This window comes from Phascolarctos cinereus, unplaced genomic scaffold (genome assembly GCF_003287225.1).
Source record: "Phascolarctos cinereus isolate Bilbo 61053 unplaced genomic scaffold, phaCin_HiC Scaffold_4;HRSCAF=312, whole genome shotgun sequence".
NCBI classification, from domain to species: domain Eukaryota; kingdom Metazoa; phylum Chordata; class Mammalia; order Diprotodontia; family Phascolarctidae; genus Phascolarctos; species Phascolarctos cinereus.
The window spans coordinates 707,290,984-707,317,634 of NW_027555847.1; the positions used below are offsets into that span (position 1 = coordinate 707,290,984).

The 26,651-nt window shown below is 43.2% G+C and overlaps 1 protein-coding gene across 1 annotated transcript in view; it reads left to right on the top strand.

Moving 5' to 3' along the window:
• SUDS3 (SIN3A corepressor complex component SDS3) overlaps positions 1-23,469 on the top strand; it is a 39,969-nt gene extending 16,500 nt beyond the window's left edge. The window contains 8 exon segments of the mRNA XM_021007925.2: positions 1,712-1,731; positions 2,991-3,147; positions 10,265-10,360; positions 11,484-11,545; positions 11,717-11,738; positions 13,042-13,147; positions 18,593-18,677; positions 21,879-23,469. Of these exon segments, the coding sequence (XP_020863584.1) occupies positions 1,712-1,731; positions 2,991-3,147; positions 10,265-10,360; positions 11,484-11,545; positions 11,717-11,738; positions 13,042-13,147; positions 18,593-18,677; positions 21,879-21,977 (647 nt within the window). The 3' untranslated portion in view covers positions 21,978-23,469.
• Positions 23,470-26,651: the final 3,182 nt, after the last annotated feature.

The following is a 26,651-nucleotide window of genomic DNA, read 5'->3' on the forward strand; positions in this document are numbered from 1 at the left end:
ATTCCCTTCCCCAATTCCTAATCTTTTCCTTTAAATCTTTTCCCTGTAAATAAACTTTTTTTTTGTTTGTTTCCAAGTGATATTACCAGGTATTGCAAGAACTGCTGTATCTCAGTAGTTGGCTGAACCCTTAAAAATCTCCCTTTTGCTCATTGCCACCTGCTTTGGTGGTAAAACAAAGAAAGAAGACCCAGATGACCCAAAGTGCTAATTGTCAGTTTGCTGTGTAAGTGTGAATTTCCAGGAACACAGTTGAACTTTAGAAATTTGACAGTTCAGACTTGTGGTGTGGTAGTGAGGCTGATGGTACAATGGGACTGATTTCTAGGTGTTTGTGGGATTTAGAGATCCTCTAATCCAGGTATAGGAACCAGGGCCCAGGACCAGAAGGTGCCTCTAAGCTCATTGAGTCTAATTCCTGGCTTTGCAGAGGAGGAAACAGGCTCATCTTAATGTGAGTGAAGTTGCTTTCAAAGTGATGTTCTTGAAGAGAAATGACTTGCTCATAGTTACAAGAATGAGGATACTAGCACCTACCTTATAGAGTGGTTGTGAAGATTGGGCAGGAGAATTTTTGTTACATGCATGGTACAGTGCCTGGCACATAGTAGGCTCTTAATAAATGTTGATTCTCTTCTCCTCCCCTTCCCTGTATCATGTTCCTGTCTGGTTAGAGAGAGGGAAGAGCTCCCCGTTTCTTGCTTAAACTCACCCATGCTTCCTTGGCATATTGCCCTCCAGAGCTCAGTGGACCAAGATCCTGAGTGGAGGCTGCCACATGAGAAGAGACTAGAGGCCCTTAGGTGTCTTCAGCGAGGGAAGGCCAAGGCTGGGAGGGAATGGAGCTGAAGGATTTGGCACTGGAAGAGACTGTCAGCCCATCAGTCCAAAGATTCTTAGCCTTCGTGGTTGTGTCGTGGACCCCTTTGGCCTATGGTGAAGCCTGTGAACTCCTCAGAATAGTGTTTTTCACTTCATAAAATTTAGAGAATTACGACAGGCAATTATATTGAAATATATTTATTTAAAAAAATATTTAAGTTCGCAGACCCTGGCTTAAGAAGCCCCGATGTAGTCCAATCCCTTTATTTTACAGATGAGGAAACTAGGCCCGGAGAGGTTACATGAGAAGGTCATACAGGTATTAAATAACAATCAGGACTCAAGCCTAGGCCCTCTGACTTTAAATCTGGCATATTCTCCACGTGATGATCACTCTGAACATATGTTAATGTGGGTGCACACATACCTGATCAGTGAGGAGGCCCAAAGCCTAAGAGCCACAGTGCCTAGGAAGTGAGGTGCTGAAATGCCAAGTCTCCTCTGCTCCTCCTCACCTAGGAGGATTTCCAGGTGGTGGTTATTGGCTCCCTTTCCTTTTCCAATCTTGAGTTGGCGGCTTGGCTACACTTTCTCCCTGATTCCATCTTGATTAAAGAGTTTCAGGAGAATGTGTCAGTCTTGAGAGTTATTGATGTGGGGGCTGCACTGCTGTAAATGTAGCCACATCCGTTTAGGACAGTGTCCCTCTTAGATGGAAGCACATACTCTTTCTTGCATTGCTTCCCTCTCCTGTGAATGTATTTGGGATGAAAACATTTGGTTTGTGTATCATGCTTTCAAAAAGCAATTATTCTTTCTAAACGATTCCTAATGTTGTCCTGGAAAGGTGACAAAGCTGAAATCTCATTGTATGCTTTATCTCTTTCAGAACTTTTCCTTCAGCTGGAAGTAAGTACCATTGACCTGCTAGAAATGCAAGTTCTCTTTGTGACTGACATTTTGTTCTTCTAAACCAGGTGCTTGTTCTTTCAGACTTTTCTAGAAGCCTTTGCTGTCTGCTCAGCAGGTTATCGTAGGGTCACGCAAAGAGAGTTCACACACCGAGCTTTCATCCTCACTAAAATGGAATTGACGGGTGGATGTTTGATCTCACTTTTAGTCCTTCCACCTTTCTATTCCTGGTTGGTGGGCTTTGCTTATCATCAAAATGGATTAAGAGAGTGGCTCTCCAGTTTTAATTGCCCAATTTTGAAGACAGTTGGAATCTGCTTTGAATTGTGATGTGCTTTGAATTGTAACGGACTGTCATTCAGATATGTTGGTTCTCCACCAAGCCTTGCTTTTAAAGTAGTTCTGTGGGTAACTCAGAGCTGAGGTGCTGAGGGCCATTGGAGAGACTGCTGCAATTGTTCTTTTCACCCCGTGTTGTTTCTCCTTGCTGCTTGTGGGACCGGTGCACAAGGTCTTAGTATTGGCATGATGTACGTGCGAGTGCTGAGCCCTGTGTCACGTAGAGTGTAAGCTGATTATTGTCATCACGGGTAGGACCTTGTTCCTGGATTGCTGATTCTCTTCCTTTACACAATTGGGAAACGAGTTCTGTAGATGCTGAGATTTTCATTCCAATGTCATTTCTCTTCCATTTATCTTAAACTTATTTTACTAGATCATCAAAGGAAGCCTGGCTTCTTTTCATTGTTCAGTTTTGGACTAAATTTGAATATAAATGTTTAATTATTTTTCTTTTTCCAAAAATGTGATGTTTTTTAAAAATTGTAAACTTAAGAACTGTCACCAAAAATCATTCAATTACATAAAATAAGACCATAAACTTCACAGTAGTATTTTTTTTTTTGGAGTGAAAAAGCATGTTGTATGTTCTTCATCCTTTTTTGAGTAACTTCTGTAATATCTGGGTCATTTTATTTCCTACTCACTGGTGAAAACAAATAGGTTGTGGGAATTGATGTATGGGAAACTGTTCAGTGAAAGATGTGTTTCAAAAAGTATGTGACACAAATGTAAACAAAAGCTGTGTGCTGCTGTTGTGATCTTAACTGGCAGACCTGCGGGCAGACGGGCGGCCTGGTGGCCTGTAACCAGATGGGAGCGGAGGACCAGCTCTGTCAGTGAGAGCTGGCCTTGAGCTGGCACTTGGGCCGTTCCTGCCTTCCTCTCATCCCCTATTCCTCTTTCACCCGCCCTAGACAGAACAGGTGGAGAGAAATTACATTAAGGAGAAGAAGGCTGCTGTGAAGGAGTTTGAGGATAAGAAGGTGGAGCTAAAGGAGAACCTGATTGCTGAGCTTGAGGAAAAAAAGAAGATGATTGAAAATGAGAAGCTGACCATGGAGCTGACAGGAGGTCAGGAGGGGAGGTGGGATCCTGTTGGCAGTTTATTGCTTGTTTGCCTTGTGTCCTCTTCCTTGTGATGTTTAGGTTCCACCATCGGAATTACTGTCCAAAAGCAGGCCAGACGTTCTCCTGTGTTTATATATCCTCGGTGTCTTGCAAAGAACTTTACATTTGGGTACGAGGCCCTGGGTTGAAATCCCATTTCTCCTGACCTGACCTACCTGTGTGGCTTTGGGGAAATGACTTGTCTTCTCTGTGCTTCACTGTCTTCCTCTGTAAAATGAGGACCTTGGATTAGAGCTAGGAATTCTTAACCTTGTTCGTGTCACAGACCTGTTTGGGCTGTGGACTCCTGTTCAGAGTAATACTTTTAAAGTGCATAAAATACGTAGGGTTATAGAGGAGAACAATTATATTGATACTTATCGGAATGTTATGGGTTTTTTCTCCCCCTAAAAACCAAGTTTCTGGACCCCAGGTTTCGAGCCCCTGGGCTAGATGATCGATCCATTTTCTAAGTGCCTCGTAGACATGTCAGCCCACGGCCTTGGGAAAGCCTTTCCTTTTATTATGACTATGGTATAGGAAGTCCATCTCCCTTAGGGGCCCAAATGGGAGTCAGTATTATATAAAGAACATTAAATCGGGAGTCAGAAGGCCTGAGTGCAGATTCAACCCTGGCTGTGGCTTAACTCTGGTCTAGTCACTTTTTTGCATCTGAACAATGAGTGTTGAACTAGATGTTCTCTAAGGTCCTTTTCTGGGCACTAGAGGGCACCATAGTGCAAAGAGTGATGTACCTGGAGGCAGAAAGACTCATTTTCCTGGGTTCAAATCCAGCCTCAGACACTTAACTAGCTGCGTCACTCTGGGCCAGTCACTTAACCCTTTTTCCCTAAGTTCCTCAAAGTCAGGTATGACTGAAAATGACTGAAGAACAATGAAGTCCCTTTTAACCCTGGGTTTCTGTGACTTCTGTCTAGTCGGCAGACTAGACTAGGCCCCCCCTTTTTCCCGTGGCTTTTCTCATGAATTGAAAAAATAAAATGCTGTTCCAGCAGAAGGAGCTGAAGCTGAACATTGTCTGTGGAGGTGGCAAAGTTAAATTGGCCCTGGATCCAGCTTCGTACCTCCTCCTTCTAGGATTTATTAATCTACATATGGGAACTCAGCAGGGGGTAAGCAAGTTTAAGTGAGAGGCAGTAAGAGCCGACTCCCGGCTGTGGCCACTTGCACACTGCTGAATCCTAGAATGCTGTGGGGCAGGAGCTGGCTGGAAGTTAGCTTCTTGGAGCTTGGTGTGGTTTCACTTTGCAAGTCCTACAAGAAAAGTTAAGATTGGAGTTTTCAGTTTGGTTTAAGCAGCCAAAGTGCTAAGCCTTTCATCTTGTAGGGCATTCTTTAGCAGTGCTGGCCAGAATGTGGGAATGAATGCTTTGTTGTTTTTTTATAGGCTTCCTCGAGGACCACACCATCTCAACTGCTGTCTTTGTGGTTGACTTTGAAACCAAAATGAGTAATTGAGAGCTTTGTACCCCTGGGGACTCCATACCAAGACTCGTACTGTACTTTGTCCATATACTGTCGGTCTCAGTTACGCAAACTTGATTCCACCTCTAGAGAATACGTTAGAGGTACAGAGTGGTTGGGCCTCTTTGAAAAATTGGTTCTGTGATGGATTCCTTACTAAAGGGTTTTGCAAAAGAAATGACTCCTCTAGATGCCTTTCAGAGAGCCCACACTAATATATCTTGTGTGTGGGTAGTCTGGAGAGGGAGCTTTGAACAGCAGTGCCTTATTTTGTACTTGCTAGAATGTTCTTTTAATTAGACTGATAACTGTGCTGGCCCTATCAGTTACCCAGCTGGCCTGCCTGTTTCTCAACTTGTGCCATTTTCTTTGCCTGTGGTTAAGGCTGGCACTGATATGTTATCGCTCTCTGCTCTACCTACCAGATGTTCATGTGATTTCATTAGGCAAGTGGGAAATACAGCCAGCTCATAGACTCTCCCCTTCCATCTGCAGGGAAGAGGATTATCATCTTACCTGTGATTTGGCATCAGGACTGTCGGAGGGAGAGATGCATTGGCAGGCCGGGCAGTTCCTGCAGTTCCTGCCAGATTCCAAACTGGGTCATGGGGCATCCTCAGTGACTGAGAGGATGAGTCCAAATGGAAACAAAAGACAACTGGAGAGGCATCATTTTTTACTCAATAAAATAGATTACAGAGGTGCATTTGAATCCAGGCAGGGACACTAAAAGTACCAATTTCTTTCCTCAAGCCATTTGGTACCCTTGGTGTGGGAGGCACTGCCAAGGTAATAACTGATTGTCACAAATAAAGGTACTGGGGCTAGAAGGATAATTAGCTTTTCCACAGATGGTGCTGCTATGGTATTGAATTGAAGGCCTGATTGCATGCCTGTAATTGAGTGACTCGTCTCACCTTTATGGACCAGTGCCGTCCTTGTTCTTCTGCTGAGATCTGCCCAGAAGAGAGATTTCCTAAAAAGAAGGCCTTTACTTGTGAATACAGAGGACTCTTTTTTGCAGAAATAACTGGGGTTTGGAGCTGGTGAGACTCTTGGCTTAGATGACATGTGCCTTAGAAAGCTGAATTGCCGGGGTCCGACTTGCTCTCTTAAAGTGTGGCCTTGATGAGTTGATCCCCTTACGTATCCTTGATGAATATTTAGCACAGACTACATTGACCCCCCAAGCTTTCTGGGGAGTTCTGCGTGTTGTGGTGGAGATGTACAAAGGTGAGGTGGGCTTTTCATGCCGTATGGAAGGAAGTGAATTGAGAGACGTAAAAGCCATTGAAACAGGGGTCCTTTAGTGAAAGCTTGTTTTTTAAGTACTCCTTTCATGCTCCATTGTGGATTTTTTGGGGGGGTCCATTTTCATTGTCAACTGTTCTTTGTTATTTGGGATGTTTGTAATCTTGACTCTTTTATCTCACAGTTTCCTACGTAAATTCTCTGTGATCATAGCCTCTAGGTAATATTGTAGAGCTAAGATTTGTGAGCTTTTATAGAGTGTTTTCCCTGATCTTGTTTGATCCTCTTAATAACACTGTCAGAAAGGTATGGTTATCCCCATTTTATAGATGAAGAAAGTGTGCCTCAGAGAGGTTAAGACACTGGGTTGTGGTCACACAGCTTGGTGGGATTTGAACTCGGGTCTTCCTAATTATCAGGCCATTTTGCATTGACCTCCTGCCTCCTTTATATTGCATTCTTTTCATTGCAGATATTTAATCTATGTTATTGCATTTATCATCACAATTGGGGGCCCTTGGGAAAGCCAGGATCTCACAGCCACCCCAGGGTTCACCCGGATTCCAGTCTCAATCCCTGGCCCGTGCTGAGCATCACTGAGCTGTGGCATTGGTCTAGGGCTGGTGTGGCACCCTCATTGGCCCCGGGAGTAGCCATGCTGATGCTGTTGCATACCCTACATGTTGTTGGGCCTGGTGCTTCCCAAAATAGGCAGAGGGAGAGATGGGGTCTTTGGCAACGAGGAGATCACGTTTGGGTAGCTTCGACAGAATGAATAGAGAGAGGTGTGCTTTCCTGTAAGTAAGGGATGGTAGTGTAGAGGGTTACATGTCCATCCAAAGACTTATGCTGTAGAGGTGTACGGGGGGTGTGTGGCGTAGACAGCAGAAGAGATTGGGCAATAAGGAGGTGGAGTTGGAGCTTGAAGAAGTGTGGAGTCCAGCTAGGCCGGCCCCCTCTATTTGCAGAGGAGGGGATGAGGCCCGGAGACAGGAAGCACTTTGCCCAGGGTCCCAAAATCCATAAGGAGCAGAATGAGATTCAAGCTCAGCCCCTCTGGCCCCAAGGCCAGCACTCTTTCTACGGTACCATGTGTTTGGTTTTTTTTTTTCCTGCTGAAAATGAGTCTTAAGAAGTAGGAGGAACCTGTTCAATAGCTAGCCTGGGGAATAAAAGCTGGCTTTCAGAGGGACCGGAGAGGAGGCTATCTAGTGAGTTGAGAGATCCCTATTTATCTCGGCTGTATAGACTTTCTCCATTTTGTTTTATTTGTGTGAGATTTTCAAGCATCTGAAAGCTTTGGTTTAAAGTTGCTGAGGTAGGCCTCCTTTATCATACTGTCACTGGTTAACTAAGTGTCTTCCTAATTCAGTTGAACAAATATAAATTGTGTGCTGGGTTCTGACAGCGCCAAGACAAAACCAAGGCAGCCCTGGACCTCAGGAATCCCACGTCGTTGTGGGGGATGCAGCACAGCCAGAGAGAAGGGCAGAGTGATGTTAGGAAAGGAAGAGAGGACATCCACAGCTGAGGAGATCTGTAGAGGTTTCAGGTGGAGATAGCACCTGGGCTGGGGGCCTGAAGAGGTGGAGGCAAAGAAGATTCCAGGCATGGGAGGTAGTAAGTGCAAATGCACAAAGGGGCGATAATGGACTGTAGAGCTTGGAACAGCTGGTGGGCCAGTTCACTGCAGCAAAGAATACATGAACCCTGGAAAGCTGGGTAGCAGTCAGGTTATAGACAACTTGAAATGGCAGGCTGAGGAATTTGTATTTTACTTTAGAGGTAATAATAATAATGATGAAAATAACTAACATTTATATAGCACTTCTTATGTTCCAGGTGCTGGGCTAAGTGCAGTACAATTTCATTGGATCTTTACAACAACTTGCTATTATTAGTTTACCTCTTTTACAGATGGGGAAACTGAGACAAACAGATGTTAAGTGACTTGCCCAGCATCACTCAGCTAGCAAGAGTTTGAATTCAGGATTTCCTGACTCCAGACCTGGCACTCCATCCACTGTGCCACGTACATGCCAAAAGGGAGCCACTAGAGATTTTTGAGAAGAGGGGGTGACATGGTCAGACTCTAAGAATATTGTTTTGGCAGTGGATGGAGTATGGCTGGATTGGGGAGAGCCTGGAAGTTGGGAGGCCAGTTAGGAAGCTGTTGGAATAGTCTACGTGAGGGGCGATGAGGACTTGTGGTAGGATAGAGGTGGTGTGAAGGGAAAGATGTTGTAAAAATAGAATTGACAAGACCTGACAGTTGATTGGATGATAGGAATGCAGGAGTGAAGAATCATTCTGAGGTTGTGAGCCTGGCTAATGGGAATTATAACAGAAATAGGGAAATTGCAAGGAGGGGACTTTTTTTTTCTTTTTAGGAAAATATGAATTCCATGTTGGTTAGTTGAGTTTGAGATGCTGTTGTGATATCCAGGTGAAGATGTCCAACAGGAAGTTGGTGTTAGGAGACTGGAGTTCAAGAGAGAGGTGAGGGCTAGATATCTAGATTTGTCAACTTTGTAGTTAAATAAATTGTAGGTCACTAAACTCACGAGAGCTATAGAAGGCCTGGGACAGAGCCTTGGGTATTCCAGTGCTCTGTGAGCAGGAGATGAATAGTGGCTCATCAGAGGAGACTAAGGGTTTTCTGTTTGGTCCTGGGGATAGTAGGCAGCCTTTGGAGTTTATTGAGGCGGGGGAGGTGTGTGGGGGTGGTGGTGACATGGTTGAATCTGCATTTTAGGAAGATCAAGTTAAGTGGGGAGAGATAGGCAGACCAACCAGCAGGTTTTTGTTGTAGCGATGAGGACCTGCACCTGGGTGCATAGGAGAGGAGGGGCTGTACAGGGGACTGAAGGGAAATGAAGAGTTGGAGATTACTCCTAGCTTGTGAGCCTGGTAAGGTGGTGGTAACTTTTATAGTAATATCAGAAGAGAGGGAGAAGGGAGGGTTTGGAGGAAAGACAATGAGTTCTGTAAAATGTGGGTGATTTTTTTGGTGGTGTTATAGGTCAATTTTTTTCCACAATAGTTGGGAACATGTACATTATAACAGCTCTCTCTTTTGACTTTTCTATTTCCTCCCACCTCCCAAATCCATGTTAGCCATCTATCAGCCACTTGATATCCAGAAAGAAGACCTTTCAAAACCAAATACAGGGTGATTCCTCCTTCCTTCAAAACCTGTATATCAGGGCGCTTTCTTAGGAGACCCTTTGATGTCTTCATGGAAGGAATGTGATTGTGATACCCTTTTGGGGTGGTGATCTCACATGATGCTTTTTTTTTTCCAGGCCAGTGAGTATTCACAGTGTCGTTAGGGTCATATAGGAAATGTTAAAGATCATATGGTTTCTATTTGAGTGTTATACACTCGAGCAGCTTCTAGCAAAAGAGAGATTTTTTCAGAATTACATAATGGCTGAAAAACTGATGCTACTCTAAAAATTTAGTCAGGGGACTCCAATAGGAGCTAGTTGGCATATAACCAACCCACTTAGTTTAGTTGTCTCAAAGTACACGATCTCTTCCCCCTAGTTACTTCTCATACTCTCTGAGTGTCATCTTACAAGCAAGGTTTGAGTGTTATTTGTTACTTATTTTCCTGTCACCTGTACCTAGAGATAAGGGCCTACAGTTTTATCCCCATTATCCTTATGAATGCAAAGATGCACTTTACCTAACTACCATGTTCTAACAGTTTTCAGCTGTGTAAATGTCCTTTGACATTGTATGGCATAGTATTTATTATATAATCTAGGAGCTGCCTCTTTACTTTAACAGAATGAACCTTCATGGCTAAATTTGAATTCCAGCAAGCCATCATCTCTGCTTCACCTCCAGTATTTTGTTTGAATAATAATGGGCTGGCTTTATTGAGGAATCTAATTTGGCTTCTTAACAGCAAGTAGCATTTGCTATAGTCAAGAAGCCACAAAAGGTTGTAAAAATAAATGAAAAAAGAAACAAACCCTGAGTTTATTAATGGAGACAAATATGGTATAAAAGCCTCCGTATTATTTATTGGCCAGTGGCCATTAAAAGCAGTTGGTAAACTCACTTGCCCATTTTGAAGGGTGAACAGTCAAATCCCTGGTTTCTTTGGTACAGACAAAGGGATGGCCAATGCTGTAATGTGAGAGTAGGTCCCATTTTAAATTTAAATTTCATAAGCGTGTCTGTGCCAAAATCTGTAGTGCACGTAAGGGTTGGACTCAACCCATTGATAAGTGATCTTGATAGTGGTTTGAAGACTTTATAAGCTCAACCTTTAGGAATTGTCATCACTTTCATGCAATAGTTTGACTTCTTTGTTTCCATTTTTTTCCTTTAGATTCCATGGAAGTAAAACCCATCATGACGAGAAAATTGAGGCGGAGGCCAAATGATCCAGTTCCAATCCCAGACAAGAGGAGGAAACCGGCCCCTGATATCCTTGTTTACTTTCTTGAGAGATGTTTTATGCTGAATCCTTGTCTTATGTCATCTTATGTGTACATTTGCCTTACAGGGAGTGTTAGTACCTAATTGAAGAACAGATTTAAAACATTGATTCCATGGAGCGAGAATTGACCATTTGTGTTTTTACTTCTAAATTAGCAGTTCTTGACTTCTTTTGTGTGTCATAGCCTATTTTGGCAGTCTGGTGTGAAGCCTGTGGACTCTAAAATCATGTTTTTAAATGCATAAGATAAAACACAAGATTACAAAGTAAACCAGTAAACTGAAATATAGTTAACAAAGCATTTTTAAAAAAAGAATTAATGGACCCCAGGTTAAGAGCCTTTCTTAATCTTCATTTACTGTGGTTTGGAAAATTTTCTGAAAAGCCTTGTGGGTAGAGAGTTGACATAGTTCTATTCTTAGTGCCAGCATTGATTCTTAAATTTTGGGCAGCTAATGGGGGTGGGGAGGGTTCTCTTTAAAGTCTTTGAAGTGAGTCATATGTCTGTGATCTTTGCCCGTGAAAGGTCAAGCACGAGTTAAGAAGCTTAAAATGAGAGGTTTCAATTACATCACAAAGCTTTTGTAATCAAGTTGGCTGGTTGTCCTGTTTTTGTTTTTGTTTTTTAAGTGACTTGCCCAGGGTCACATAGCTAATAAGTGTCAGGTGTGTGAGCTTGGGTTTGAACTCAGGTCTGCCTGTGCTCTATCTGCTCTGCCACCTAGCTGCCCCTGCTTTTTTTTTTTTTTTTAAAGGCAGTTGGGGTTAAGTGACTTGCCCAGGGGCACATAGCTAGTAAATGTCTCCTGTTTGGTCTGAGGCTGGATGTGAACTGAGGTCCTCCTGACTTCAGGGCCGGTGCTCTGTCCTTCGTTTTTGATGAAGACCAGTGACGTCTGTGGTTCTATAGCCTTTGGTTGTAGCATAGCACTTTGCATGTAGCAGAAACCTAATAGATGTTTATTAAGTTGAATTGATTAGGGAATCAGAAATGTTCAAATAAGTTCTGCTAAAATCAGCGAGTTACACTTTAAACATCTTAATTAACTAGATTTCTGTGTGTCTTTGGGAGGCACAGCACCAACGTTTTTTCTTTAATTCTCAACACCCCAGTTGAACTATTTGTTAACAGATGAACAGATCATGGAGGACCTCAGAACGTTAAATAAGGTAGTACTGCTATTGGGTTTCTTGGGAAATATTAGCATTCAGCCTTGAGAAAATGGCTTGTTTCACTTGCTTCATACCCCAAGTTATATCTGAGTATATCTCAAGTTGATGCCACAAGTTATATCTGAGGAAATTTTTACTGGAGTTAATTTTTTTTTGTTCTTCCTGCAGCTTAAATCACCCAAGAGACCAGGTAAGTGCCTGATGGGATTGGCATTTGTTACCTGTTGATCCTTTGGTAAAAATGTGTAAATGCTTGTTGTAGGGCTGTCTTACTTGATTCATTTATTTTTCTGAAATAACAGCCTGTTCTCAGTCTGCACAAAGGCAGCCATCGTGAGAGCCAAGAGGAGACTTGAGGCTTCTCCTTCCTTCCAGACATTTTTAACCTTAGCTTGTTTATCCTTGGAATTTGAGGAGTGAGTGAGTGGGAAGAGACTCCCCGCTCTGTAGATGGCAGACCTAAGATGTAAAGTGCACAACCACTGTGCCCATCTGGTTAGTGTGCGCAGCAAGATGCCCAGCATTATGAGCTTTCAGGAGGTTAGTGTTGAATATAATTGTCAGTGTTTTGGCCCTTGGTTGTCACCTTGTAAAGATTGCTGTTGCTTCCGGAACCCAGCTTCATTATGGGAGTGTTCAAGAAGATGATTCCTAAGGGCCCTTCCAACTCAGTTTTATGGTAATCAAGTGTTTTTTTTTAAGGTGCTAACTCGCCATTTGAGTAAAAGAAGTAAAAGTCCCACATCCACCCCTCACACTCCTCTGTGGGAGATTTTCTGTCTTGTGGGTTGCCTTTCCTTATACAACATACCTGGATCTCTGAAATCATTGTTGGGGGCCAGGGTAGAGACAGACCTGTATGAGTCAGTATGCAGTGTATTTTAGACCACTTGAGGGCTTGACAGCCGAAAGTGCTACTTCAGCCATGCCCCTGCTATGGAAACTAGCTCTGCCTAGTCATGTGCATTTTCTGAAAGACCATACTAATCTAAATATAGATCACCCCCAATTAAGGCCCTACCTCGAAAATTAGATCCTGTTTGAAAGGGGAAGATAAGCTTCTGTGTGCACACGTGTGCCTGCATCTGTAGGTATCCGTAAAAATAGCTATATTTCGGTACAGTTATACAAAATTACTGTATTAAAAATATATTTACCACAAAAGGTTTTTTTGATCCACTAAACGTCTTATTCATTTTTGTCATCACTGCTTCCTTTGTCTTTTTCATTTTCATTGTCATTTTCTTTATAAGGTGTAATTACAGACTTCACTCAGATTTCATCTGAGCCAGATTTGGGGGGGGGGAGTTCAGCCTCCTTTTGGACCAGTATGGTAATTTCATTTGCTCTATTTCAAAGGCTATTAGATGAGTTATCCTTTTATCTTATGTGATATTCTCTTGTGATTTAAGTTTTTTGTTGTGAAATGCTCCTCAGGTAAGCGTGTGATGTGGTGACCCGCATAGTAATTTTGACCATGTTTGGTTTTTTAGCATCTCCCTCTTCTCCAGAGCATCTCCCTTCTACACCTGCGGAGTCTCCTGCCCAACGGTTCGAAGCTCGCATAGAAGATGGCAAACTCTACTATGATAAAAGATGGTAGGTGGTGGTTAAACAAACAAAGCAAAACAAAACAACAAAACCCACTAGTGCTGTAAGGTGGGAAATCTCTAAAGGAATTGAGGCAGGGCAGGGAGGAATTAGACAGTTGTTCTGTGTGTCTTTGGAGTGCTCCAGTTTGTTTGATAGCATTGCCCTAGAGCTGCCTGTAAGTGGAGACCGTAGACCTGGGAGCTCTGTTGTGGGCAGTCGCTGTTGTACTGCTTAAAACCTTACCAGCTTCAGATAAGTATGGATTGTTTTGTTTTGTTTTTTGGCAAGGCCATTGGGGTTAAGTGACTTGCCCAGGGTCACACAAGTAGTGAGTCTAGATTTGGACTCCGGGCTTCCTGACTCCAGGGCCAGTGCTCTGTCCTCTGTACCACCTATCTGCCCCCAGATAAATATATTTAAGGTCAGGGATCATCCATTTCTGTTTTTATAGGATGTGCCTTGGTAAAGTCCCTTTTCCATTCCCAAACATCACTAATTGGTAGCAAGAAAACAGGATATTCAGCAACACATTGAAAGGAGCAGTTAGTCTCTGGAAGCAGTGTCAGGAGCAGGCATTTGACTGACTCATGTTCCGTGGGAGTGGGGGTTGCTTAGAGGTCACGGACAGGGCGTGGTCAGGCAGTGTTGGCCTGGCTTATGGCAGCTGGCTCTTCCTGCCCTGGCCCCGGTCCCTGGGCCAGTGCCTTCCTTGTCCCTTTAGCTTCTTTGTTGACAAAATAAAACAGGGTATCCACCAGTAGTTGTAGTTAATTGTCCAGTGAGTGACCAGTCTTTGGTTTCTCTGGTAACACGTCATCCTCTTTGTGTAATGAATACGCATATCTGGACTCTGGCCACCAGGTGGCAGAGCGGTACAGCCCTGCAGACAGTGGAGCAGACGCAGATGACAAATGTTTCCAATCATGAAAACCAAATAACCTTTAAAGAGCAAACCCACACATAAGAACCATCTTCCAGAATGATAAATCTTATGTACATATGAGGCACAGTCCTGTGGTGTTTCAGTTGATGATCACTTGGTCTGGCGTCTTCCTTCTCCCAAGTTTATCCCAAGACTTTATGACGTGTGTCATCAGGGTAAATGATCAGAAAACTCAGAATCTTCTGAAAGAAACCAAAAGCAAACCCGGGAATTCCTAAGGACAGGTTCTGATGTGTCTGGGCATGAATCCCGTGGTCAGCCTGGACCGGCTTGGCCTGAAGAACCAAAAGAATTTCACAGTGTCCTCTTCACATGACAAGACACATCTTACATCTTTCACCCCTAATTAGAGAAGTCTCATGGTGCTAATTCATGGGTCCTGTCTGTCTGTCTCTTCCTCTCTCTTTCTCTCTCCCTCCCTCTGTGCCAAGTGCAGATAAAAAGCAGTGCAGGCAAGGTTGTCACTGGAAGTAATGCCTAGTTTTCCCCTGGCCTAACCATACAGACTCCAGGGTGATTCCACTCTTCTCACAGGAAGGGTTATTGCCTTTTGAGCCCAACAGCCATTTTATGGTGTTTTCCCTTCTTCCTTACTTCAGAAATAAGCTCCTTGAAAGCATGGGACTTCCAAAACAGGATTAAAGTTGAATTTGCTGCTTTCTGCTGGGTCTGAAGTTGTTTCTCTGCATGCTGTGTTCTTCCTCTTTGACCCCTTGAACTTTGATTTCATAAAACGGAATATTTCTCTGATGCAAGGCAAGGCTTTTCCCTCTCCTGGCTGATAATGTGTATGTGTTCATATAAATAGCTGCTGATTCTTTCACAAGTGGAGCCTCGATATCTCACCAGGCTTTTGTTACTTGCCCCTGGTATCATCCCGCTGCTTGAAGTTCTCCCCTAGCCCTTCTCGCTCTTACATCAGAAATCAAGGTGTATTTGAGAGAATCAACTACATCCTTTCTGACTTTCTGATCTTTCTACCATCATTTGGGTCCATAATAGGCTTTAAAGAACAGTGTTTCTGGTAGAACATGTCTCCATGACTACGAAATGGTTATGATCTGGTACCTTTTTTTTTAATTTAATTTTTTAAAAAAATATAAATTTATTTATTTTTAGTTTTCAACATGCACTTCCACAAGTTTTTGAATTCCAAATTTTCACCCCATCTCGCCCCTTCCCCCACCCCAAGATGGCATGCATTCTGAATATCCCTTCTCCTAGTCTGTCCTCTCTTCTATCTCTCCCCCCTTCTCTTATCCCCTTCCCCTTCTATTTTCCTATAGGGCAGGATAGACTTCTGTACCCCGTTTCCTGTATTTCTTATTTCCCAGTAGCATGTGGCACCTCTTTTTTAGAATGAACAGTCATTGAACAACATTCCTTTGCTAAAGATTCGCATCCCTTTGTCTTCTTTGCCCAGGTCATTTCTCTTAACCACTTTATATCCTGTTGTAACAGTTGTTGCCATTTTGATTCATATTAAGAATCCCTTTCTAAAGTAGTTGATGCTTAAAGATCAGCAGGGTGGGAGGCTTCTCATTTCCCCCGCTCCCCATTGTATTAAAAACTGGAGCTGTTAATATGCACCAGAAATGAAGAAACTCACTTAGCTGAAGCCTAACTGTCAACCCCTGGGTTGACAGGAGGTGCTATTATTTCCCAAATAGGGAATATTGCCAGTGAGAAATTCACTCACTTTTCTGAGGCTCTGTAGCTGTAGTATGAAGTTCTCTCTCTGTGAAATACAGGGAAACTTGTTGAATAAGAAATGGAAATACTTGCCTTTCTTTGCCCCCTTTCTCTTAAAAAAAAATAAAAAAGAAAGGTAATGCTATTCCAAGAGATCTCCGGTTCTTTTGGTGGCAGGTCCAGTTTCACTTGGCCTCTTAAACTAGACAAAATGTCCAGGCACGGTCACCACTGATCATGGACTACATGGATTTTAGTGCTTGGCCATTCGGCTGCTTGGGTTGTCTCTGCCTTCCTGCAGAATTTAAAGTGTTTTTTGGGAACATGAATTTATACAGGAAGTTGGGCAAAGCTATCACTGGGGAAAAAAGTCACAAATTCACCTGTCCTTATCCTACATGTTCTGAAGCGTTGAGCTCTTATGGCTGGGCTTTAAATCTTTTGTGTTCTTTTTTTTTGCTCATCAATTCACAGGAACTGAAAAAGAAACTTCAGATGAGACTGTCATTTTTCATTTTTTTTTTCCCCTGGGAAGTTCCTTAAGAAATCTCTCTCTCTTGTGGGACTTGAAGTGATCATTTCTCTGGAATAGTGCCAGCCTTGGTAGCTTATGCCCTCCCTTATGGAAACATGTACAGTATTGTTAGTGATTATGGTAGGAATTGACACCTCTGCTTCCTGTTGTGGCAGTCTCTCAGATGGTGGCGATGGGGGGGTGGAGGAGGGGAGGAGGGTCCCAAGGTCAGCTGGCAGGTGCTGCTTCATAGAGATGATAGACCATGTTGTTGGTGCTGTTCTTGTTCACCTTTCATTGTCAGCAGAATACTCGTTAGGTAGTTCAGTGTGGTCGTCTACTTGGGATATATAGTTCAAGTACGGTGGAGCATGGCCAAGACATTTCCTCAGAATTAACTGGCAGTTTTCCAGATTTGACCGTCAGGCAGACCTTTTGTGACATGTAGCTTTATTTCCATCCTCATAGTATTTTAGGGACTTCTAACTCTTTCTAGAGTGCTTTGATGATAGTATCATGAAGACTTGTGACTATTTGCTCAGAAGTATCTCTCTTGTAAGGTGTTTTGTTACAGATATGCATTATTTTAGCATTTATAACTCATTTGTGTAGGCTTTTGCTTATACTTTTACACTTTCCCAAATAGAATTATAGGGGGTCTTCCTCTGTACTGTGTTATGGACCGTTGGTTGAAGAAATTGTATTGCTTCTGCGGGATTTGTGGGCCATCCCCTATCAGAGATGTGCTTTGTCCTCAGTGAGTACATCTTTAGAATGTCATTAGTTGGTCCTCTTTTTGTTACACGCTTGAGACTTTGTGGGGGTTCAGCATCATGGCTGTCCCATAAGCAGTTTTATTGACTCCTCCTTGTCTGGACTAGGTGTGGTTCATCTGACTCTCTTGGTATAGTCACTGGCTCAGGCCTTTGAAACTATTTTGAGACTTTAAATAGCAGTCTGGAAGTTGAGGTTCATTTTATGAGTCTGCTTTTTAATGGAGTTGATTAGAACCCATTTCACTAGAGAAGCAAAATAATAATGACTCATTTGTTTTGACATTTATAAAATACTTGCCTTACAAGACATTAGTAAACTGATAGGAAAACAGTGGTCATGTCTTTGGTTTGAATCTCTTAGGTAGCAAAATAAAGAGTCATTGGAATGATGTGCCTGCAGTCAGTCAATGAGTTCACAAACACTTTTTAAGGGCCTGCTGTGTGCAAGGCACTGTGCTAAGAATACAAAGAAAGGTCAAAAGAGTCTGTCCTCAAGGAGCTCACAGTCTAAAGGGGATAAAACATACAAACGACTAGTGTCAGGCAAAATATATACAGAATATATGGAAGGCAAGCTCAGAGAGAAGGCACGAGCAGGTAAGAGGATTAGGAACGGCTTCTTTCCGAAAATTACTTTCTTCAATAAGCACACTTACTTGGCGTAGGCACCATAATGTACCTTTCAAGAACACTGGACTGGCCTCAGGAAAACTCGAGTTCTTGCCGTGTCTTCTTTTGTGAAATAAGAGGGGTAGATGAAATGATCTGGGAGCTCCTTTCTGGCTCTGTTTCTGTGCCATTAGATGACCGAGGCAGGGCTTTTCCTCACTTTGTGAAGCTTGGTAAGATGCATAGCTGTACCAGAGGTTGAAGGTTAGTTAGAAGTGATGTTTGTGACCAGAGCCAGTTGAAAGGTGATTGTCCACGAGGGGATGAACGAGAGAGCCTCTGGGCTGGGCTGTGCCAGAGCTAGCTCAATGGAGGTTTCTCACACATGTAAACCAGCAGTTGCTCCTGGATCCTGGCGGCTGCCGTGTCCCAGCTTTCCGAGCCTTGCGGTATCTTTCTGATCTTTGACCTTGCTCTTGAACTGCAGAGTCCTCATAAAGGTCCAGGTTGGAGTAGAGTAGGCAGACGACTTAAAAGACTTGGCAGGTTGAGGGCGGGGGCATGGGGAGAGAAACTTGTTTGTTACAGTCTTGTGGAGCGGAGGCTTTCCAGTTGGCCTCCTCATTAATTCCTCATTTAGGCAGAGCCAAACTCACTGGAAAGTTGCCGGGCAAGTGGAAGCTTGATCACTACGATACCAAAAGCCTGCGGGCTCAGAGAAGCAGGGCTATAAATCAACATTTTAGCATTGCATTGGGGGGGAGGGGAAAATCTCCGAAGCCATCTGGTTTGTGGATGCAAGTCTTCCTGTTGTTCTGAGCGTTCTAGACTTATCCTGGCATTGTAAATTAACCAAGTTGCCTTCTAGACACATTTTTACAAAAATGTTAATTCATATATTTTCTTTTTTTGGATAGGTACCACAAGAGCCAAGCTATCTATCTGGAGTCAAAAGAGAACACCAAGATCAGCTGTGTGATCAGTTCCGTTGGTGCCAATGAGGTAGGGGGGTGGATGGGTGTGTATGTGTGTGTGTGTGTGTGTGTGTGTGTGTGTGTACACACATACATACGTACATACATATAGGTACTTGTTTCTTTCCTTAGTTCTTAGAACCCAGACGCTGGCACGTAGACCTTGCATTGCAGTCTGTCTTGGCTGTGTGTGTTGTCTAATTAGAACGAAACTGGAATGAAAAGGCAATCAGGAAAGTCAGTTTTCTCACTGTAGCTGTTACCAGCAGGATGGTAACCCCTGTGTGACTTGCATTGCTAGTAGCTTAAAAAGTTTAAAACTTGAAAAGCTGCTTTGGTTTGATCTTTTATCAGGGCACATATGTCTGCAATGAAATTGATTTTTACATCTCTCTCCTCTGTGTTACCGATTCATGCTAATGCAGGAGAAATCTAATAAAAACTGGATTATGAAATGACATAAGCTTTTTGTATTCTCCCACATTTTGGAATGGAAAATGCCTCTAAATGTGCCTGGTTTGTGAGGTGGTTTTTACTCAGCAGTTCTGGTGTTCTCTCTAAATCATTTATGTTCACCTGGGGCTCAGGATCCCTTCAAGGTCTTCAAACAACAGAGGTTCTCTCTGAGTGGACAGCTAGGTTGGTACAAGGAATATACAGAGTAAATGGAAGGAATCACCCCTTCCAAACATAGCTCTGTCCATCTGACAGATTTCAAGACCAGACTTAGATGACCTCGTAGAGAAAGTTGAGGTAAATGAGACTGTTGGTAGAAAAACCATTTACCATTAGAAAGTATTTCATTCAATAAACATGGTATCGAGTGTGTCCAGAGTCATTCCCCTTCTAATAAATACCTCATTATGGTGGGGAAGCAAGTCTGCCTTCTTGAAAGCCATCCCAGGTCATGAGCTTTGGCAGGTCTTATCAAACTGGAAAGTATTCACATATTGGCCAGGCAATGGATTTTACCTGAGGAGCGAAACAAAACCTGGTGTCTTTCCCCTTAATCTCTCCTTCCTTTATCTTCCATTTCTGTATAGAAGGTACCATCATCTTCCCCGCCCCCCAGACCTAGGAGTCCTCACTGTCTCTCATCCCCCTATATCCAAGCTGTTGACAAGGTCTGATGATTTTACCTTGGCAACGTCTCTCAAATATGCCTCCTTCTCTTCTCTGGCACTGCCACCATCCTGTTGTAGACCTTCGTCACCTTACACCTGGATTATTGCGGTAGGCTGCTGGGTGTGAGTGGTGCATCTGCCTGCCTCAAGTCTCTCCGTCCTCCGATCCCTTCAGCCTCCATTCAGCCACTAAAGTAATTCTCCCAAGGCGCGAGTCTGATCATTGTCACACAATCAACCCCCCCATCCCAAATAAACTTCATTGGCTCTTGTCGCAGGAGCAAGTACAGGAGACCTTACTTGGCATTCAGAGCACTTCATCACCTAGCCTTCCCCCTCCCCACCGCCTTGCTCTCCGGTCTTTTTACACCTTACTCCATGCTACGTGTTCGTTCCAGTGACACTGGCACTTCCAGGAACAAGACGTTCCGTTCCCAGGCATTCTTTCAGGCTGTCCCCCAAGCCTGGAACGCTCTCCCTCCACTGCTCTGACGTCTGACTGCCTTAGCTTCCTTTAAGCCCCGACTAGAATCCCATCTTCTGTAAGAAGCTTTTTCCAGCCCCTCTTCCCAGCTTGTTTGTACATACTTATTTAATATTGTCTGCCTCGTTGGACTGTAAGCTCCTTGAGGGCAAAGACTGGTTTTGACCTCCTTTTCTATCCCCAGTGCTTAGCACAGGGCCTGGCACATAGTAGACACTTAATAAATGCTTACTGAGTGACACTTAATGAGGATCACTTGGCTAAATGGAGAGGATCTTCACTAGTGGATTGCCTGTTAGAGAGGGTTTATTTGGCTACGGCAGCTTATGAAGACTTAAGGTTTGAGGGAGGTTGGGATCTGTGTCAGTAAAAGGGAGTTTTGGCACAACCGCTGATGAGACTTTGACATCTTGAAGTATGATGCAAGTGTTTACAGGTTGCTGGGTGCCAGGCAAGGCAGATGCCTACAGAATCAATGTTAGTCTTAACACTTGCAGGGACTTTTCTTGGTGATGATGGAGAACGGAAATGTGAGTCTGACAGTCTTACTGTGCAGATGAAATACTTGCCCATTTTATTGACTTCATAGAGCATCTAATGGGGATGATAAAGGAAAGGCTTGTCTTCGGAAGGGAATGAGCTTTGGTGCATTTGTGCGGTGCTAGCTGAAACTCTGGTAACAGAGAGACATTTCTCAACTCCTGGAGTTTCTCCAGCTCATTCTTAAAGTCCATTATTAAGTGAAATTGGAGCTCTGTTGCCTTCTAGTGCCTTGACATTGGGTAGGTTGGGCGGAGGTGACAAGTAGTGGGAGTATGGCCAAATTAGTCACTGTAGAGCAGACATTTAAAATGATCCTGGTGGATCTTCGACCAGCGATTTACTTACTAATCCTATGAAGTCTTCAGAGGTTTTTTCCCCTTCTTTTACCAATATTCTTAACTTTAAAACACCAGCTATACACCAGCTAATTAATTACATTAGATTAGAAATGGACATGGAATTGAGAAATGAATCTTTTTTTTAACTACAATAACTGACAAGTGTGTATGAAAGTGATGTTTGTGTAGATACATGAGCAACCTAAGTTTCTAACCTATGTGCCTTAAGAAGCTCATTTCTCCCACTCTTTGGGAGAAATGAGGTAAAGAAAAGGCCTTCAGGGGACATCACCTATCCAGCCCAGAATACAGCAGGGAGAGGAGGGGAGGAATTTGCCTTTCAGTGGGTTCTATGAAGAATACTCTCTCTGTGTGTGTGTGTGTGTGTGTGTGTGTGTGTGTGTGTGTGTGTGTGTGTGTGTGTGTGTGTGAAGAAAAAAAACCAGGAAGACCCAGTGTTTGCTGCTTTCTGACTCATATAAGTTTAGCATATTATGAACTAGAGAGTCCTTTGGACAAACAGAGGCATATGGCAAGCAACCAGTGAAGAAGCACACCTTGTGTTTGAGAGGCTAAAAACTGCAGGGTGCGTCAGCATCTTCTTCCCTAAGGTCACGGGAGGCACTGACTGTTTGATCTCTAGAGCCATGCTATAGTTAGTTCTTTCAGCTTCCCTTCCCCCCAGTTCTCCTGGTCTCACCTGGTGGTGCTGTTCTCTCCCCTCCCACTTTGTCATGCAGATCTGGGTGCGGAAGACAAGCGACAGCACGAAGATGAGGATCTACCTGGGGCAGCTTCAGCGGGGGCTCTTTGTGATCCGTCGGCGCTCGGCTGCGTGACACCCTCTCCTCCTCCACCATGGCTTTTCCTTGAGTGGCTTTTGTTTTTTGTTTTTGTTTTTAAGAGAAATTAAATTTACAGGGAATAATGGCACCTCTGCCTTGGAAACGGACAGCACTGTTCTGGATCCTGCAACCACTTGTGGCTGGCCACATACTCCTTGGATTAGTTCCTAGCCCATCCTTGCAACCAGCCCCTTGATCTCTTCCATATTTCATCTTGAGACTGTTCCATTTAGAGGAGAAACACACACACACACACCACACACACACACACACACACACACACACACACACACACACACACACACACGTACGTGCATAGACGTGCACACACAGGTTTTCATTGTTGAAAAATGATTTCAGATGTCTTCATGTATTTATACTCTTAAAAGTGGAGGGCAGGGTTGGTGAGGCAGCATTTGCATTTTCTTCTAGTTTAATATTTTGAATTTAATATTCAAATATAGCCTTATCCCAGGTCAAGAGCTAGCTTTGCTGTTTCTCCAGCATCTTAGGGGCAGAGGTCTGAGGAGATCAATTCGTTCTCCACCACTGCTGTGAAATACTTTCTGTAACATTGGGCACATGCCAACAATGCCACTGGATGAGCAACCAAAAGATTTGCCCAGGATTCCAGGTGCCCTGGAAGAAATGGGGAGAAGATTAAGAAGTCATAACATGCTGATGTTACCATGTTTTGAATAACATTTCAATGCATGTAGTTTATTCAGGCGTCCTTGGTTAAATCCCAAAACGTATTTGCAAGATTTTTTCCTTTTTAATATTTGGACAAAAAATCCTTTTGAGAGGAGTGTGTCTTGTTAGTGTTTTTTTTGCCCCTAACTTCAAATAGATGAAGAGGGGTGCATACTACAATTTTAAGTTGAGTTGTCCACAAGTACAAAGGAGACTAATAGCAGTGGTGTAAGCACTGATAGATGTGCTCCCACATAAAATTCCGGCTTTATTTCCTCTTGCTAATTCAGTTACAGCTCATTAATCGTTCTGGAACAAGTCATGGAAGAGACTCTTTGGGGGGGTCATGCTCCTGGATCCTCCAAGGGCTGGCACCGGCTGAAATGGAATCGTCTTGCCTCGACTGTTGGTGGACTTGAGCGGATGGAATCCAGATGCCACGCTGTTGTTTATGCTCCCCGTCATTCCCCACTCTCCCATCCTCTCCTCCCCGCTCCCCTTTTGATAACTGGAGAAATGACTCAATAGTATTTTCTATAATAGTGATGTCATTTTGAAATGTTTGTAGTGACCTTGACTTTAGGGCCTTAGAGGTAGTTAGCAGGAATCACATGTCCTACTCAATGTTTGTTGTACATGGTCTTGTTTACTCTGAAAGATTCTTGTTAACCTCACATCTCATGATACACCACAGAAATGACTTGGGGATTACCTCCATGAGGGTGTTACGTCAGCAGAGACCAAGGATACTTGATTTGGAGTGGACATTTATAAAGCTTTGTTTTCAATATGATTTTAAGCCCATTTTCTCTTTATTTTCCTTATTTCCAAACATAGGATAAATGAGGCTTTTTTTTTCTTCAAAAAGTTGTTAGGGTGTTTTAAAAAATGTTTCCCTTTCCCAGTACTGACCGTGTCACATGCCACAATCAGGCTTTCATTCAGGAATCTCCCTTTGACTTGTAGATCCTCCAGGCCAGAATTGTAGCACAGACTGGTCTGTCACTTTGTGGTTGTCAAGAACTTCTCACACTTGTTTTCAGCTTTAGCAGTGCCACTTGGGTCTCATGGGAAAACTGGTCATTGTCCCCAAATAAGTAACGTAGTGGGTACGACTCGACCTCTTGTCTGTCAGAAGGTGTGGGCTCCCTCAGGCTTGTGGTGGTTTGAACAAGAGGGCATTTTGTTCTGCTCATCAGCAACAGCAGTAGCAAACCTCACGAAATCCAACATGCCGAAGTTTGTTTCCTCGTAGAGAATTGTCCATGGCCTCACCAGGGCCCGTGTAGCACAGAGAGCTGCCTTTTCTTTTTCTTCCATCAGGGGGGGTTTCTGTGCTTTTGTAACATGACCAATTTAAAAAAAGAAAAAGTCATACTTTGAGAAGGTGTATGTGCCCTCTTCCTTCTGTAGTTTTGAAAACCACTGAGACCAATAATAATCCACTATCTCTATCATGGCTTTTCGTATGCGCCCTGAGTACGGTAAAGTTCCATAATAGCTACTTTATTACTCTTAAGCTCACCTTGATCACAATCTAATAACTTTAAAGTGGGCTTTTGGAACACGGTGTACTAACTTGTCTCCCCTACTTCCAAAAAGTTCAATTTGTATTTAATTAAAAAGTCTCTGATTGTCAACCAAGGAATTTTCTATTAGTACTTAAGTTGCTCTTTCTGGTGGTCTGTAAAATAGCCAAATGTGAGAACATCTCTCTCAAAAGATGGAGATCATTCTGTGATTGAGAAAAATCTGTCGAAGGGAAAAGATGGATAGGCTTTGGGATAGAGTAGAATTATGAGAGGAGGGGAGGCTTCCATTAAGACCCACATGCCATGATCAGGGCCTTCAACTCCACACAGCAGTCGCTGTTATGAAGATCTGGAATTATGAAATGTCTAGCCCGAGGTCTCCAGGGTAAACGCCTAAGTTAAAATACTTTTCTTCAAGTAACTGGCTTCTTTAGCACATGACACTTTGGAAAAGGTCAGTCCAAATCTGTTTTATAGTCTGTGAGTATGTGTGTGTGTTTTTGTTAGGCATGCTTGCCTGCAGTATTGTAAATACTCCCTGCTGCAAGCCTGCCCCTACGCCTATTGCACCCCTAGGTTAAATTGCTGCTTTCCTTTTTTCAAAAAATTTTCAGATAGCTTTTTGTAGCTATACCAAAGCCAGGATGTTTTGGGTAGATTTGTGGCATTTTGGTACCTGTATTTATGAACTGTCTACCAAATAAGTAGCTGTAATTTTTTGGTTCCCTTAACTGGGACAAAGAAGAAATCTCAGTGGCTCATGTGCCGGTGAACTTCATATTTGGGGGTGTGTTTGTGGTTTGATCTTTGTGAAGTGCTGTCTGGAACCCACGGTAGCATGTGGCTCTCCATCTCTGAAGAATACTGGGGGGTGGGTAGGGAGGGGGAACCCCTGCTTTTAGGAATTGGCTGTAAGTAGGAAGAAGTAACTTTTAATTGAACCCTAAAGAAGAAAGCTGAAGTTTTCTTACTGTAATATTTCCCTAGTCCTTGATTGTTTACCAGTTTTGTTGATTGAAAAAAAAAAGTTACCCTGCTCATTTATTTCTTGGGTTTGGGAATCTCACTACAACAGCTGCTTTTATGCCAACTTCCCAAAGTTCAAACCACAGCAACAGACCAGAAATGACACACGATTGCTGCAGTTCTGACAAATGTGGTGGACATTTTATATAAAAATCTTTAGTGTCCTTTGAGAGATGAATGTAAATGTAAAATATGTTTTGCTCTTCCCCCCCCAATAATAATTCTTCCAAGAAGACTAATATGTAGTCTGTTACTGCTGTTGAAATGGTGTGTAACTCGGGATTTTAGATTACATGTATACCGAATGGTGGGAGAGCCACCAACCAGTGCTCATGAGGTCCTGTTAGCCATTGACTTCTCTGGGAAGAGTCTGAAAAAAAATGTTGATGTTTGAACATCGTCGGCTTGAAGTGGGAATCCAACCTTCGCCTTGTGACTTCGTGTTGCTTTGATTCTCAGACCAAGAAATCTGAATTTTACGTGCAATGAAAGCAGCATCGCTAAATACTTTTCAATTACTTGAGGGGGCAAAAGACCTTAGTAATTAATCTTCAACTTTGGTGGAAAATATTATATATACTAAATTCTGTTTTGGAATGAATTGGCTTAGTGGAATATTCTGGTTAATATGTATGTACCATATAGATGACCAGTTTTCAAAAAAATTGAATATGATAAAATATTAGAACCATAATATAATCTTTGTTTAATTAGAAGAAAACTTTGCTTTCTGTGCTTTGGTCATCATGGTAAAGGCCAGTAAGGATAGTAGTACTCTAGGGCATTCCATCTAGTATCCAGGGTATTCATTCATTTGATGACTATTGAGGACTGCACACTTAGTAAGATGTAAAACAGCCCCTGCCTTCCTGTAGGTTACAGTCTTAAGAAAGGTTTTGTGGAGGTGGGTGGGGCAGCTAGGTGGTGCAATGGATAGAACACCAGCCCTGAATTCAGGAGGACCTGAGTTCAAATGTGGCATCAGACACATAACACCAGCTGTGTGACCTTGGGCAAGTCACTAAACCCCATCACCTAGCTCCCCCCCCCCCGAAAGGAAGGCTTCAAGGCCATGTCATGAGGATGGATTGGAGGAAGAGGAGATGCTGAGAGTGAAAAGGTGAATCTGAACGTTGGCAAAGGGAATCCTGCTTGGTTAGGCTGCATAGGGGCAGGACCAGCCACAATGAGTGGCTATTGCAAAAGGAAAAAGATTTAGACTTGCTTAAAAAGAGGAAAGACTCGTTAACCATGAGTGCTGCCTACAAGTGCAGCAGACCACCCTCAGAAGGTAGATTCCCCTCAGTGGAGCACAGGCTGGGGGTCAGCTAGGTGGGTGCAGCGGATAGAGCATCAGCCCTGAAGTCAGGAGGACCTGAGTTCCAGTGTGGCCTCAGATCAAACACTTGACACTTGC